This window comes from Engraulis encrasicolus, unplaced genomic scaffold (genome assembly GCF_034702125.1).
Source record: "Engraulis encrasicolus isolate BLACKSEA-1 unplaced genomic scaffold, IST_EnEncr_1.0 scaffold_28_np1212, whole genome shotgun sequence".
In the NCBI taxonomy this organism is placed as follows: domain Eukaryota; kingdom Metazoa; phylum Chordata; class Actinopteri; order Clupeiformes; family Engraulidae; genus Engraulis; species Engraulis encrasicolus.
In genome coordinates, this window is record NW_026945577.1 from 1,586,537 (window position 1) to 1,600,779 (window position 14,243).

The 14,243-nt window shown below is 42.9% G+C and overlaps 2 protein-coding genes across 2 annotated transcripts in view; one reads left to right on the forward strand and one right to left on the reverse strand.

Annotated features, from left to right (window-relative positions):
• Positions 1–3,940, forward strand: part of LOC134443105 (zinc finger protein 729-like) — a 28,012-nt gene extending 24,072 nt beyond the window's left edge. The window contains exon 17 of the mRNA XM_063193038.1: positions 84–3,940. Coding sequence (XP_063049108.1) covers positions 84–1,579 — 1,496 coding nt within the window. The 3' untranslated portion in view covers positions 1,580–3,940. The remainder of the gene's footprint in view (positions 1–83) is intronic.
• Positions 3,941–11,766: 7,826 nt separating this feature from the next.
• On the reverse strand, positions 11,767–13,910 carry LOC134443107 (proline-rich protein 36-like). Its single transcript, XM_063193039.1, has 3 exons — positions 13,278–13,910; positions 12,930–13,084; positions 11,767–12,584 (listed from the first exon to the last, which is right to left on the reverse strand). Exons 1-3 carry the CDS (start codon positions 13,908–13,910, stop codon positions 12,512–12,514), a joined length of 861 nt encoding a protein of 286 aa, XP_063049109.1. The 3' UTR covers positions 11,767–12,511.
• Between the last annotated feature and the right edge of the window lie 333 nt (positions 13,911–14,243).

Sequence of the window (14,243 nt, forward strand, 5' to 3'; positions counted from 1 at the left end):
ACAAATGTTTTATTGTGATTATTATAGACATATCTTAACTGTTAAATGTATTGGTGTATCTATCTTTCTGTGTGTTTTTTCAGAAGGGATGGCAGGAAAGGGATCAGAAATGTCATCGTCTCCAGTCCCTAACTTCATAGCCGTCCCAGAGACAGAGGTGGATAATGGGAGGCCATACAAGTCTCCTGTCTGTGGAGAGGATTTCTCCAGAAAGTCAGCAATGGAAAAGCACCAGCAGGACATTCACACAGGAGAGGAGCCTCATCTCGAACAAGACCAGCACACACGCACAGGAAAAACACCCCACCACCACAAACGTACTATGAGGGCAAATGCTCTCTCCGCACACAAGCGCTCTGACACAGGAGACAAGTGTCACCAATGTGACCAATGTGACCAGAGTTTCAAGCGAGCACAAAACCTGAGGAGGCACAAGCTCATCCACACCGGAGAGAAACCTCACAAATGTACTGAATGCGGCAAGTGTTTTACTCAGTTGGGGAATCTCAGAATACACCTACTCATCCACACAGGAGAGAGGCCGTACTGCTGTGACCAGTGTGGGAAGAGTTTCAGGCAAGCAAAGCACCTCAGGAATCACAAGCTCATCCACACAGGACAGAAACCCTACAAATGTACTGAATGCAGCAAATGTTTTAGAGAATATGGAACTCTCAAAGTGCACCAGCGCATCCACACAGGAGAGAAGCCATATTATTGTGATCAGTGTGGGAACAGTTTCAAACATGCAGGAGACCTCAGGAATCACCAGCTCATCCACACAGGACAGAAACCCTACAAATGTACTGAATGCAGCAAATGTTTTAGAGACTCTGGAACTCTGAAAAAGCACCAGCGCATCCACACAGGAGAGAAACCGTACTGCTGTGGAGAATGTGGCAAGAGTTTCAGGCGAGCAGGACAACTCAGGAGTCACACGCTCATCCACACAGGAGAGAAACCCTACAAATGTACTGAATGCAGTAAATGTTTTAGAGAATCTGGAACTCTCAAAGAGCATCAGCGCATCCACACAGGAGAGGGGCTGTACTGCTGTGGAGAATGTGGCAAGAGCTTCAGGCGTGCAGAACACCTCAGGAATCACAAGCTCATCCACACAGGAGAGAAACCCTACAAATGTACTGAATGCAGCAAATGTTTTAGACGATCTGGAACTCTCAAAGAGCATCAGCGCATCCACACAGGAGAGGCGCTGTACTGCTGTGGAGAATGTGGCAAGAGCTTCAAGCGTGCAGGACACCTCAGGAATCACAAGCTCATCCACACAGGAGAGAAACCCTACAAATGTACTGAATGCAGCAAATGTTTTAGAGAATCTGGAACTCTCAAAGACCATCAGCGCATCCACACAGGAGAGAGACCGTACTGCTGTGACCAATGTGGGAAGCGTTTCAGACAAGCGAGCTCCCTCAGGAAGCACACGCCCGTCCACACAGGAGAGAGGCCCTTTCAATGTACAGAATGCAGTAGATCTTTTGGCCGAATGGAATGTCTCAAAGTACACCAGCAGCGCATTCACACAAGGAGGCATCTTCACGATGCCAAAGAATGTGGATGATCTTTTTCTCATTTGGGGCAACTAAGATCGCACCTTCGCACTCACACAGGACACAAGCCCACCCAACCGCAACTGTCAACACCGTGTCAAACATTGTGTAAATGTACCACATCTCGCCTCACGCCACACACATCCACAATCACACGTGCGCATTAAAGGACCAGTTCAGTCAATGTCAACATGCAGTTGTAATGCTCACACTACCCTGGACATGTCAGTACCTGAGGTTTTTTTTTTTTTTCAGCCTTTTCCGAGATCTTGGTCTTTGTAATGGGGGCAGCGCTTTGTTCTCATGGTTAATTTTAATTCAAGAATTACCAATATTATGGATGCTATTGCCCCCTTCAAACACAAAACAGTGGGACATCAAAAAGCACCTTGGAGAATGAATCCCACAGTTAAATTGCTAAAGCAAGAATGTAGGAGAGCTGAGAGACAGTGGCGTAAATCCAAACTTGAAGTCCACTGACAAATCTATAAACACACGCTCTCGAAATACAACCAAGAAATTTCCAAATCTAGACAATCTTTTTTCTCTGACATAATTAATAGAAATATGAATAATGCACGAGTCCTATTTGGCACTGTTGAGAAGTTAGCAAATCCCCCAAATCAAATGCCCTCTGACTTCCTCTCAGTGAGCAAATGCAATGAGTTTGCATCCTTTTTTAACGGAAAGATTGAAAAAATACGTACAAACATCCGCACACAGGTGCAACTGGCCCATGACGTGGACCACTTTGATACAGTGAAGTTGTCTCTAAACTCCATGAGAACTTTTCATTTAGTTTATTTGGACATTCTTAGCAGAACTGTGCAAAGTCTCAGCTCCTCTACATCCGACTTAGATATTCTACCAACAGCCTTCTTCAAATCCGTCTTGATATCACCTGACCTACTTCAGATCAACAACACCTCACTACCAACTGGCATATTCCTAGGCTGTCTGAAAGAAGCAGTTGTAAAACCATTACTTAAAAAGAACAACCTGGATCCATTGGTACTAAATAACTATAGGCCCATATCTAAGATTCAATTAACTGCCTTCCTAACGTCCAATAGCTGTTTCGACAAGTTTCAATCAGTTGTATTAAGTTCATTATGTCTAACTGTTTAACTTAAACACTTAGGGGTTTCTTTTGCCTTAAGACATGTAAAAGTTTTTATCTTTTACCTGACATGTTTCGACGGTGTTACTTCCGTCTTCATCAGAGGGTCACTGTGATGTTGATGAGTGACGTGCTTTAAAAACAGCTGATGTTGTTGTGGAGGTGTGACCTCCCTGCCAATAATGACAGGTTGGTCACACCTCCTGCTGTTAGAGTTGTCCTCTTGGGATGGTGGTCCAGGTGTGTGAGAGCATGTATGCCCCCTCATCCCTGTTCATGGTACTTGGGCTACGCTTTCTGATCTCCATAGACTCCTTAATCCAGCGGTGGTATCTGTTCTCTTGCTGTATGACTTTTGCCTTGTCCCAGTCCATGATGTGATTTTCCCTCCTACAGTGGTCATTTATTGCTGATTTGAGGTTATCCTGTGTGGCTCTCACCTTTATTGCTCTTGTATGTCTTTGTTCTGTTTCCCTTTCACACTCTTTCTTATGCTCATTTTTTCTTATGTTGAATGTCCTCCCTGTCTCCCCAATATATGACTTGTTGCATGACCGGCACGGAATCTCATATATGACATAGCATTTGTTTTGTTGGTCTATTTGTCCTTTGGATGTACTAGCAGCTGTCATAGTTTGGTGTGTGGCTTTACTGGCGTTTGTATCTTGTGTTTTTTCATGGCTCGCTGTATGCGTTCTGTGATCCCTTTGATGTAGGGCAGGATCACCATTCCTTTGTTTTCCGGTTTTTGTGTGGTCTGCTTTCTTCTTTTCTTCCCTTGTGTTTCTTCCTTCGTTTTTACCTGTAGGGCGCCTTTCTGAATGGCCCATGGCGGGTATTGGCAAGCTGCAAGTGCCTCTCGAATGTGTTGTTCCTCAGCTGCACGTTTGTCGGGATCGGTTATGATGGATGCGCGTTCGTAGAGGGTTCTGACGACGGATAGTTTGTGCGCAATGGGGTGTTTGGACGTCCAGAGTGAATATTGGTCCGTGTGTGTTGTTTTTCTGTAGATGGTTATTCTGATGTCTCCCTCGTCTGTGTGGTGAATTTTAATGTCCAGGAATGCTATTGATTTGTCCTTCTCCTCCTTGTGTGTGAATTGTATGTTGCCAGTTTGGTCTATGGAGTTGAGGTGATCAGTTAGTTGTTGCGTTAGTCCAATTTTTATTTTCTCCAAAATGTCGTCCACATACCTCCACCACAACGTGGGTCTGCATTCCTCTGGGGCAGATGTATTTAAAGCACGTCACTCATCAACATCACAGTGACCCTCTGATGAAGACGGAAGTAACACCGTCGAAACATGTCAGGTAAGAGATAAAAACTTTTACATGTCTTGAGGCAAAAGAAACCCCTAAGTGTTTAAGTTTCAATCAGGTTTCCGTGCCAACCACAGCACTGAAACTGCCCTGATTAAAGTTATGAATGACATACGACTGAACTCTGATGCTGGCAAAATGTCTGTTCTGGTGCTTTTAGACTTAAGGGCAGTGTTTGATACAGTTGATCACGCTATACTATTACATAGACTCGAACACTGGGTTGGCTTTACTGGCATAGTGATCAACTGGTTAAAATCATACCTACAACAAAGAAGTTTCTTTGTCGCCATTGGTAGCCACATCTCATCACAGATGTCCCTGAACTGTGGGGTCCCCCAGGGTTCCATTTCGAGACCACTATTGTTCAATCTATATATGCTCCCACTGGGACACATTATCATGAATAACTCAATACATTACCATTGCTATGCGGATGATACCCAACTCTATTTATCCATGTCCCCCAATTACTACACCCTCCTTGAATCACTCTATCATTGCGTTGACCAAATCAACAATTGGATGTCCCACAATTTCCTTCAGCTAAACACAGACAAAACTGAAGTTATTATCTTTGGGTAAAAGGAGGAGAGACAAAAGATTGCTACTGTCCTGGAAACTAAAGGGCTGAAGACAAAGGATAGGGTTAAAGGGGTATGCCACTATTTTGGGGCTTAATACAGTTAAAATCGTTGGCTGGGGTTTATAAACCCTGGCCAACGATTTTAACTGTATTAAGCCCCAAAATAGTGGCATACTCCTTTAAAAACCTTGGCGTCCTTATTGACAGTGGCCTAAGCTTCATCAGTCACATTAAAGCCATTACTAAGTCTGCATTTTACCACGTAAAAATGTTTCTAAATTTAGCTAATAAGTTAATACATGCCTTCATTTTTAGTAAGGTTGATTATTGCAATAGTCTTTTAGGCCTACCCAAAAAGACCATCAAACAGTCATGTAATCATGTGACTTGTGTCATGTGACCAACCTGATTGTTTTAAAAAATGACATACATGTGACCTGCTCTTGATACGCCCTGAAGAAGGCCTAAGGGCCCAAATTCGTTGGCATTGTAGCCAAATAAAAAAGTAAAAAAATTGCAACCTTGAGTGCCTCAGCATCTGTCTTCCTAGACCATCAAACAGCTTCAACTAATCCAGAATGCAGCAGCAAGGGTACTTACTTAAACAAGGAAGTTTGACCACATTACTCCAATTTTGAGATCACTACGTTGGCTCCCAGTAAGCTACAGAATTGATTTTAAGGCATTGCTTCTCGTGTTCAAATCATTGAATGGAATGGGACCCACCTATGAACTGGATTTGTTTCAGCACCAAATGGGGCACCTAAGTCACGGCCTTCTACTTCCGATCCGTGGGGCTGTAGCTCTCAAAATTTTGAATGAGAGTTAATGGAGCGAGTCAAGCTAAATCCTCATCCCGTTTGGCATGTGCTCCGGATTTCACATATGATGACAGTGAATTTGAAAGGTTTGGATTTGCGTCGTAAGACCACTCATTTCCGACACGAAAGAAACGCTATTTTAGTTTTGTTGTCCAAATAATTACATATTTTTGCATACACACAACTCAAAAATGGCTTGCCAAGTGAAGTCAACAAGCACACCATTGGTTGTTATTAATTCTGAGGCACAGCATATGTGTGATCGACAGGGAAATGCGAGGTGGATCGGAAAATAGCTTTGATCAGTCCATTACAGCCGAGTCAAAAGTTTTTGCGTTCCCAGCCCCACGAGCCGCCCGGAAGGGGTGGTGACTTCGGTGCCCCATAGGTCACTAAGGTCAACGGAGAAGAATTTGCTGGTAATGCCAAGAGTCAAAACAAAGTGTGGGGAGGCAGCTTTTAGCTTCTATGCTGCAAAGCTTTGGAACCATCTTCCAGATGACATAAAAAAATGCACCCTCTGTTGATAGCTTTAAATCTAGACTCAAGACGAAGCTTTTTGCAGATGCTTACCCTGAACTTGAATTTTATGTATTTCATTTTTATTTTTATTCTACCATATGTTTTATCTTTATTGTTTTTTAATTTAATTTTAGCTTAGCTTAAATTATATGTTTTTATTTCCATTTTCTTTTTACCATATGTTTTATCTTAATGTTTGAAATCTTCTTTGACTTTTAAATACCTTTTAAAGGCTCTTTGTATTTGTAAAGCACATTGAGTTGTACATGTGTATGAAATGCGCTATATAAATTAAGTTGAAAAAAAAACATTGTTATTTATTCCCAAGCACATCCAAAAGGTTATACATCATCAGCAGACAAGTAGCAAATAGCAGTACCTTTTGGGAAAATATTTGGAGTAGGCCTATGTTACATTTCTTAAAAATGTAAACAAACGCTGCCCCCATTAGAATAGCTCATATCTCGGAAAGGGCTTAGCCGAAAAATGTGGCATCACTGGGTACTGACAAATCAAGGGTAGCGTGAGCAATACAACAGCATATTGAAATTGACTGAACTGGTCCTTAAACACAGATAGAAGAACTAGACATCTCGTCACACACATCCACTATCACACATGCATGTCAACACATCCACCTTCACACATGCATGTAATTCAACACATGCACATTCATTCACACGTGTGTAGGCCTATTAATACATGGGAAGAACCCTTTGAGTGAGGAAAGTGTGGGGACAGCATTTAGACACTTAAAAGTTAAGATTAAACATTGAGACACTTGGGGACTGCCATATGTTAAACGTTAAGATTAAACATTTAGACACTTGGGACTGCCACATGTTAAAGTTAAGATTAAACACGTTGACACTTAAGGACTGCCACATGTTGAAAGTTAAGATTAAACACTTTGACACTTAAGGACTGCCACACGGCACCAGTAGACGTGTGGTGTCCTGATGTAGCCTGGCATGACGGACTGTTACATTAGTCTGGAATCTCACCGTTCAGATAGCTAAGGGATGAGAGTGGGACCACATCTTTGTTCTTATAGTTCAAATTGCCTCTCCTCTGACTTACTTAGCCAACACTGACTAATCAACTTTCTAAGTTTTGTGGTTTCATTTTGTTCACCAGTTTACTATTCCTGAAGGCATTGCACAAAATAACTTATTATTGTTATTCTGGCTTTTTAAAGATTAAAATATTTTGGTAACCTTAAATCACTTGTAACAGAAGATTTAACAGACTGAGATGTTAATTAAATGCCAAAGTAAGGGAGAAAAAAACAAGTGTGTGTCTGTTGGGGCCACATGCATGAGGCTACAAGCTAGAGGAGAGAATGGGAGGTTAGATATTGAAAGTCACCCTTGATGTGCTCACACCACCATTTCCACTCAGGAGTCGTAAACCTTGGACGTCATTTTAGTTTTTTTTCTCCTGTCCTTTCCCCCGGCCCTATGTTTTTATTCAATAATAATAAATAAAATAAAAAATTGTAAAGTGGTGCTTGCTGATTTCCTCACAGAGGAGGGCCGATACCAAGGCACAAGGTCGCAGGTTGGACTAGGAAAGGATGGGAGGATCTAGAATGACTTGTTTGCTCCTATATTGTGACTTTCAATCATTCCAAACTGAAAGGCATGACAAAGGCCTGTTGCTTTTGATGTGTTATATTGCTAAACTTCTTATATGATCATCACACAACACTGTTGCCACAGTAATGTTAGCATTTTAATTAATCAGCTATAAAATATTGCAGCACTGCAGATAGAGTGGCAACTCTCCTGTTATACACTGGCTACATCTAACCTTTTTAGATTTGATCTAGAGACCCACACATATGAATATGATTCTAATGTGATGTAGCTGCTATTAGTGTCCCTCGAGTCCTCCCCGTAGCAGCAGGGGGCGATACAAATTTGCCAAACTTGAACCTGGCGGAACGTCTGTGGTTGAAGAAGAGCGAGCACAGGCATAATACATCACAGGTTGTTTAAGGCAGGGGTGGGGAACCTTTTTCATTTGAAGGGCCACTTGAAATTCCTCCCAGGGCCGTAAAAGTCCCCCGAGGGCCGTACTATGAACACAAACCAGGATCCCCCTCCTGCACTTTAGGCCTTTATTGAAAGCAGCCACCTTTAAAACAGACCCCGCCTTCTCTAGGTCCCCTGAATATAACATAATTGTGTTGCAATAAGATTACACATTGCATAAGACAAAATATATCAATTTTAATGCTTTGCAGCTTCACATGATACATAGGTTCCCCACCCCTGGTGTAGCCTCTTACTGCAGCAGGGGTCGCCGGCGACCCTATTCACTTGCTGAAAATGATTAACTACATCATAACACCATTGCTATGACATTACAGAGAGCCATAGTGCTGCGCTAAGGGGTTAAGGATTGTTCGTGTGTTTTGAAAAATACCTCTAGCTTTTTACCATCACTAACCGAAAGAAAAACTATAGAAACAACACGGTAAAGTTTGGTAGAGACTTTCTGATTCAGCATGAACTGAAGGTGTGTAAAACAGTTCTTGTTTGTTGTTTTCATTCTGAAGTTCACATAATGGGAAATCAGCAGTCGTGCATATTGGGCTTCTGTAGTTAAAGAAAATGTGTCATTTCACATTTATAGGCACCGTAATAGAAATATTTTATGTCCCCATCGAGCCGAGCCCATCAGCTTCATCATACCAGAGCACCAAATGGCCTGTGACATAGACATCATATAGAATATGAACACTGTACACTGCACAAAACGAAATTGCATTTATACCTCACCCGTGCAAGGGGGCAGCCCCCAATGGCGCCCCAAGGGAGCAAGTGTGGCGGGATGGTAACATGCACCAGGGTACCTCAGTCATGGAGGAGGATGGAGGAAGAGCACTTGTTAATTAGTCCTCCCACTAACCTGGCGGGTCGGAAGTCAAGCCGGCAACCTTTGGGATACAAGTCTGACACCCTAACCACTTACTCATGACTGCCCCCTAAGTTGTAGCCCCATCAGTAATGTAATGAAGCGAGTTGATTTGGTGATGAGGGCCTACCTGCTTGACAAATAGGCCTACTTTCCTTCAGCGCACTCCCTTCACACTTCACAGGTGAATATCAGGATGTCAAATCTCGACACAATGTTCATTTGTACCCCCCACCCCCAACACACGCACACGCACACACTCACTTTCTCTCTGTGTCTCTCTCTGTCTCTCTCTCTCTCTCTCTCTCTCTCTCTCTCTCTCTCTCTCTCTCTCTCTCTCTCTCTCTCTCTCTCTCTCTCTGACACACACACACACACACTCCCCCTTCACACCTCTGCTCTGGATTTTTAAAATTATTATTGCATGTCAAAAATGCTCGGGCAGGGGTGGGAAACCGCTTTCATTTGAGGGGCCACTTAAAATTTTAAATCCTCAATTAGTCATACTTTGAACACAAACCAGGATTTCCCCCTGCGCTTAAGGCCTAAATTGAAGAAGGCGGCCACCTTTACAACAGACCCCACCTTCACTAGGCCCCTGAAAATTATAACTTAATTGTATTGCAATTGTAATTTCTAACAGTTCTTTACAAAATTTGTCATATTTTATGTGACACAGCATGACATAATGTTGGTGGGCGAATAAGACGGCCTCAAGGACCATTTCATGCTCTAGTGTGTACATATACATGGTGTCACTATTGTAATTTCTAAAATTGCTGTACAAGACATGTCACATTTCATATCAACCTGCATAACATTAAAATGGTATCAGGGGCAGGTTAGCAGACTAGCCTGATTATCATCAACCTTCATTAACTGTATCTTTGTCTGTTAGCAGCAACTCGTGAAGTCTGCAAGCTGAAAGTGCCAGTGTTCTGCCAAGATGAGCTAACACTACCCATTTTTAGAGATCATAAGATCCTCCAATCTAACCTTCCATTCAGTAAGTGTTAGTACAGAAAGCTAATACAAACCCCAACTCCGATGAAGTTGGGACGTTTGGTGAACAGTGAATAAAATTAAAATGCTATCATTTTCAAAACATTCAATCTATTCATTAGATGGAGAATAGTGAAAAGACAACATATTAAGTGTTAAAACCGAGAAAAAAGATTGTTTTGGGGGACATATGTACTCATTTCTATTTTGATAAATCCAACACGTCTCAAAAGAGTTGGGACGGGGACAATAAATGGCAGCAAATGTCGAGGAAGACTGAAAACAAAAGAAAAGACAACACTTAACAGTTAAATACATTAACCGATGAGATGATTTTATATAAAAAACAGTGTTAATTCCTATCTTGGACATGATTTCACCAGCTTAAATGGTGGGTGTATTCCTTGTCATGTTTTGCAATGTTTTCCTTTCTGTAGTGCTTATAGTGTGACAGGTCTTGACCAAAAACCCACCATTTTATCACCTGCTGGTCCTTATGATGGAGCCAAACTGTTAAAACATAGTAGAGAATGCAATTTGACCTTACTATGTGGCAGTAATCGAAGATCTCCCTTCAAAATATAATGCATGAGTGGCTTTTCATGCTGTTTAAAACCCATTTATACCATTCAGCACTTTATTTAACTCTACAGATGAGTGAGAACATCTTAACCAATGCACTACTGCACCCGCATGCCATCATGGAGGCTGACTTTTGAAGCTAGCACTAACACAAGTTGGATGGTCCATTTTCACTGTAGCACAGGATGTGCAATGCTCTATTATTGTCAAAAAGAATGGACTTCTACAACTTCTGCTGACTTCTGTAAGCAAAGGACAGTTTCCCATGTCTTCTGGGTCTATTTCAAGTGAGCTCAGGTGCTTAGGAGAATGTTACACCCCTGTATCATTTTCATGCATTAAGCATTCTTAATATGGTCAATTTTCAATAGCTCTAATTCCTGGAGTGCTAGAGTGAGACTACAGCCAATATATATTTCATGATGTCATGAACCTATACAATGATATATGTCTTATATACACTCAATCGTGCTAAATCAAAGGGAATTCAAAAATGTATGTAATAACTATGGTAATTATTCCCTTTGCATCTTTAATTCTGAGTGACTCAGCCTCTCTGTGATGATCTTATACCTGGACACCTATATTGTCCGTCAGTACAATTCATTTTGAAATGTTCTTCTTTGTTGTTTTATCTTATTTGGATGTTTACTAAATTTCACTGATCCCCGTCCCAACTCTTTTGAGACGTGTTGGATTTATCAAATTAGAAATGAGTACATATGTCCCCCAAAACAATATTTTTTCTCGGTTTTAACACTTAATATGTTGTCTTTTCACTATTCTCCATCTAATGAATAGATTGAATGTTTTGAAAATGATAGCATTTTGATTTTATTCACTGTTTACCAAACGTCCCAACTTCATCGGAGTTGGGGTTTGTACAAAATCCACAAAGTAAATAAACGGGTGGGATTTATTTATTTTTGTTTTTATTTTTATATTTAGTAATGGGCAGTGGGGGTGTGTGGGGGGTTGTTGAGTCCAAGTCCAAGTCGTACCCAAAAAATGTCCTGGCAGCTCTGTTTCAAGCCGTCTTTGTGTGTGACTAGCAGGACTAGTAGGACTAGTGGACAAACAACAGGGTTTTCCGATGTTCCTCATGCGTATCCGTGACGCAGGGTTTACCAATGTCCTCATGCGTATCTGTGACGCAGGGGGGGGGGGTTTTCCGATGTTCCTCATGCGTATCCGTGACGCAGAGTTTTCTGATGTTTCTCCATGCATATCCATGACATCATGAAAATTAGGCGTCTGATTGGCTCCCTCCTTATTTTATTCTTTTTTTTTGGGGGGGGGGGGGGGGGGAATCTAAGTCCACGTAAGGGTTTTCTGGTCTTTCTCATGTACTGTATATCTGTGACAATGACAAAAATGATGCGCCTCTGATTGTCTCCCTCCTCCTTTTCTGTGTGTAGGCCCTATCTGAGAGGACCAACCAGCTGATAGCTATAGGCTAAACAAGCTTTCGTGCCACCCTCCAGCCTTCACTTGTTTTGAATTCAAGCGAGAAAAACTTACTCAACATGTTTCCAGAAAAATGGGCCGACATAAACCCATGTGGGCAACGCCCTTTTTTCAGTGTGACGTAAAATGACAAAAAAATGTCCAGGCTCTTCCTGATTGGCTCCTGGCTCTGCATTGTGTCAATTGGGAAACACAGTGTATGGAGGTGACGCATCACTTGGACATGTACAGTAGCATGTGTATGTAAGTAGGGGTGACCCTCCGTATTTCAAAAGGATTTTAGTGGAAGTTGATCTTAAAAATGACTTGCAATGACATGTCAAATCTAGATATATTCCATTTTCTACATTTGTTAGTGAAAATGTTACATGAAAAAAGAGAAAATGAATGCATTCAATGCATTCAATAATAATGGTGAACGAAGCAATATTGATGAAATGATGGTGAAAGTTGATCTTTAAGCTAAAATTGTCAAGTCCAAGTCAAGTCTTGAGTCAATAGCATACAAGTCCGAAATCAAGTCCCAAATGGTTCCTACATTTGTAATATTGCCAAGTCAAGTCTCAAGTCCAGTCAAGTGTGATTCAAGTCCAAGTAACAAGTCAAAAGTCCCCATCTCTGGTACTGTCTTCGCCGCAGTGGAAGCAATTCAGCCTTCTGAAGAACTTCACTATCCTATCACAGAAACAAGAAACACCACATACCGATATTCAATAAAGGATCAATAAAGTTACCCTACTCTATTAATTTTACAAGTGGGCCTACACCTTACATCAATTGCATCTTGTATGACTGCAGATGTCTCACCATCTCAGCTGCAGAGGGTTGTGTAAGCATTTAAAGTAATGGCCATTTTCAGCTGTTCTTAAAGCTTTCACACACACACACACACACACACACACACACACATGCACACACACACACACACACACACACACACACATACACACACACACACACACACACACACACACACACACACACACACACACACACACACAAACTCCTGGGTGTCCGCACCTGTTCTTAAAGCTGTTCTTCTTCTTCTTGATCTTCTTCTCCTGTAATTCCTCCTCTGTCACTTCCAGGTCACATGGCCCGTCCTCCTCCTCCACTTCCTGGTCACATGACCACACCACAACTGTGGCCATTTCATCATCGGATTCCTCAGTTGACTGCACACACACACACACACACACACACACACACACACACACACACACACACACACACACACACACACACACACACACACACACACACACACACACACAGAGGATTGTCATTTGAGTTTTCTGATCTGAAATGCTGAAATGTATGTTCCAGTTTGATGTTACCCAGGCCAATGTGACTAACATTGACTCTCACCTCCATACCGCTCTCCATGTCCTCCCTCTCCTCAGCTGCCCTGACCTGGATGGGGGGCAGAGGGGCGACCCTGCTGCTAGTGGCCCCCAGCGCCTTCAGGAGGGCCGAGAGGTCCAGGGGGGGAAGCTGGGATGGGATGGCCTCGAGGTGGGATGTGGGCAGAGATGATGGGGGCTCCAGGAGGGACAGTCTGGAGAAGGTGCGGCGGGCTTTGCAAGGTACAGGCACAGGGGGCAGAGACGCGGGGAGCCTGGGTGGGGTGGTGGTGGTGGTGGAGGTGGAGGTGGAGGGAAGGATGGGAGCCAGGCTCGGCAGGCAGGTGGGAAGGCTGAGGGTGGAGGCAGGAAGGCTGGGTGGAGGAGGAGAGGAGAGGGCTAGGGATGGGTGGAGGATGGATGGAGGGACGTCGTCATTATCCAGGGAGGAGTCTGGGGAGACGTTGGGGGTGAAGCTGGAGGCAGCAGAGGCCAGGGGCGGGGTGGTGGACTCGTTAGAAGGAGTGCCGGATGCAGCAGAGGCCAGGGGTGGGGTGGACTCATTAGAGGGAGTGCTGGATGGACCAGAGGCCAGGCGGGACGATGGCACGTTGCTGAGGGTGGTTGGCAGGCTTCGGGGCATGAAAACCTGGGCCATCTGTGGAGGAAAAAGATGACCAGAAATAGGATATATAAATTAGAACAGGCCAGTGATGTCAAACTCTGGCCAAACTCGGGGGCCAAATCTGGCCTGCTGAGTCATTTTATTCGTCCCGTGAGATCATTTCAAATGTGTAGTATAGCTGGTGTAGCCCCTTAATGCACGCCGCACCTCCTATGGCACGCTGTAATAGACATTGAAAGTTAACTACTATACTACTACACTACTATGACAGTGCACGGGGCCTCTAGTAATACATTACAACTTGGTCATTGCCATTCTGGTAACAGCTCATTTATAATACCAAGTCTTAAGGGATAATATCATTCA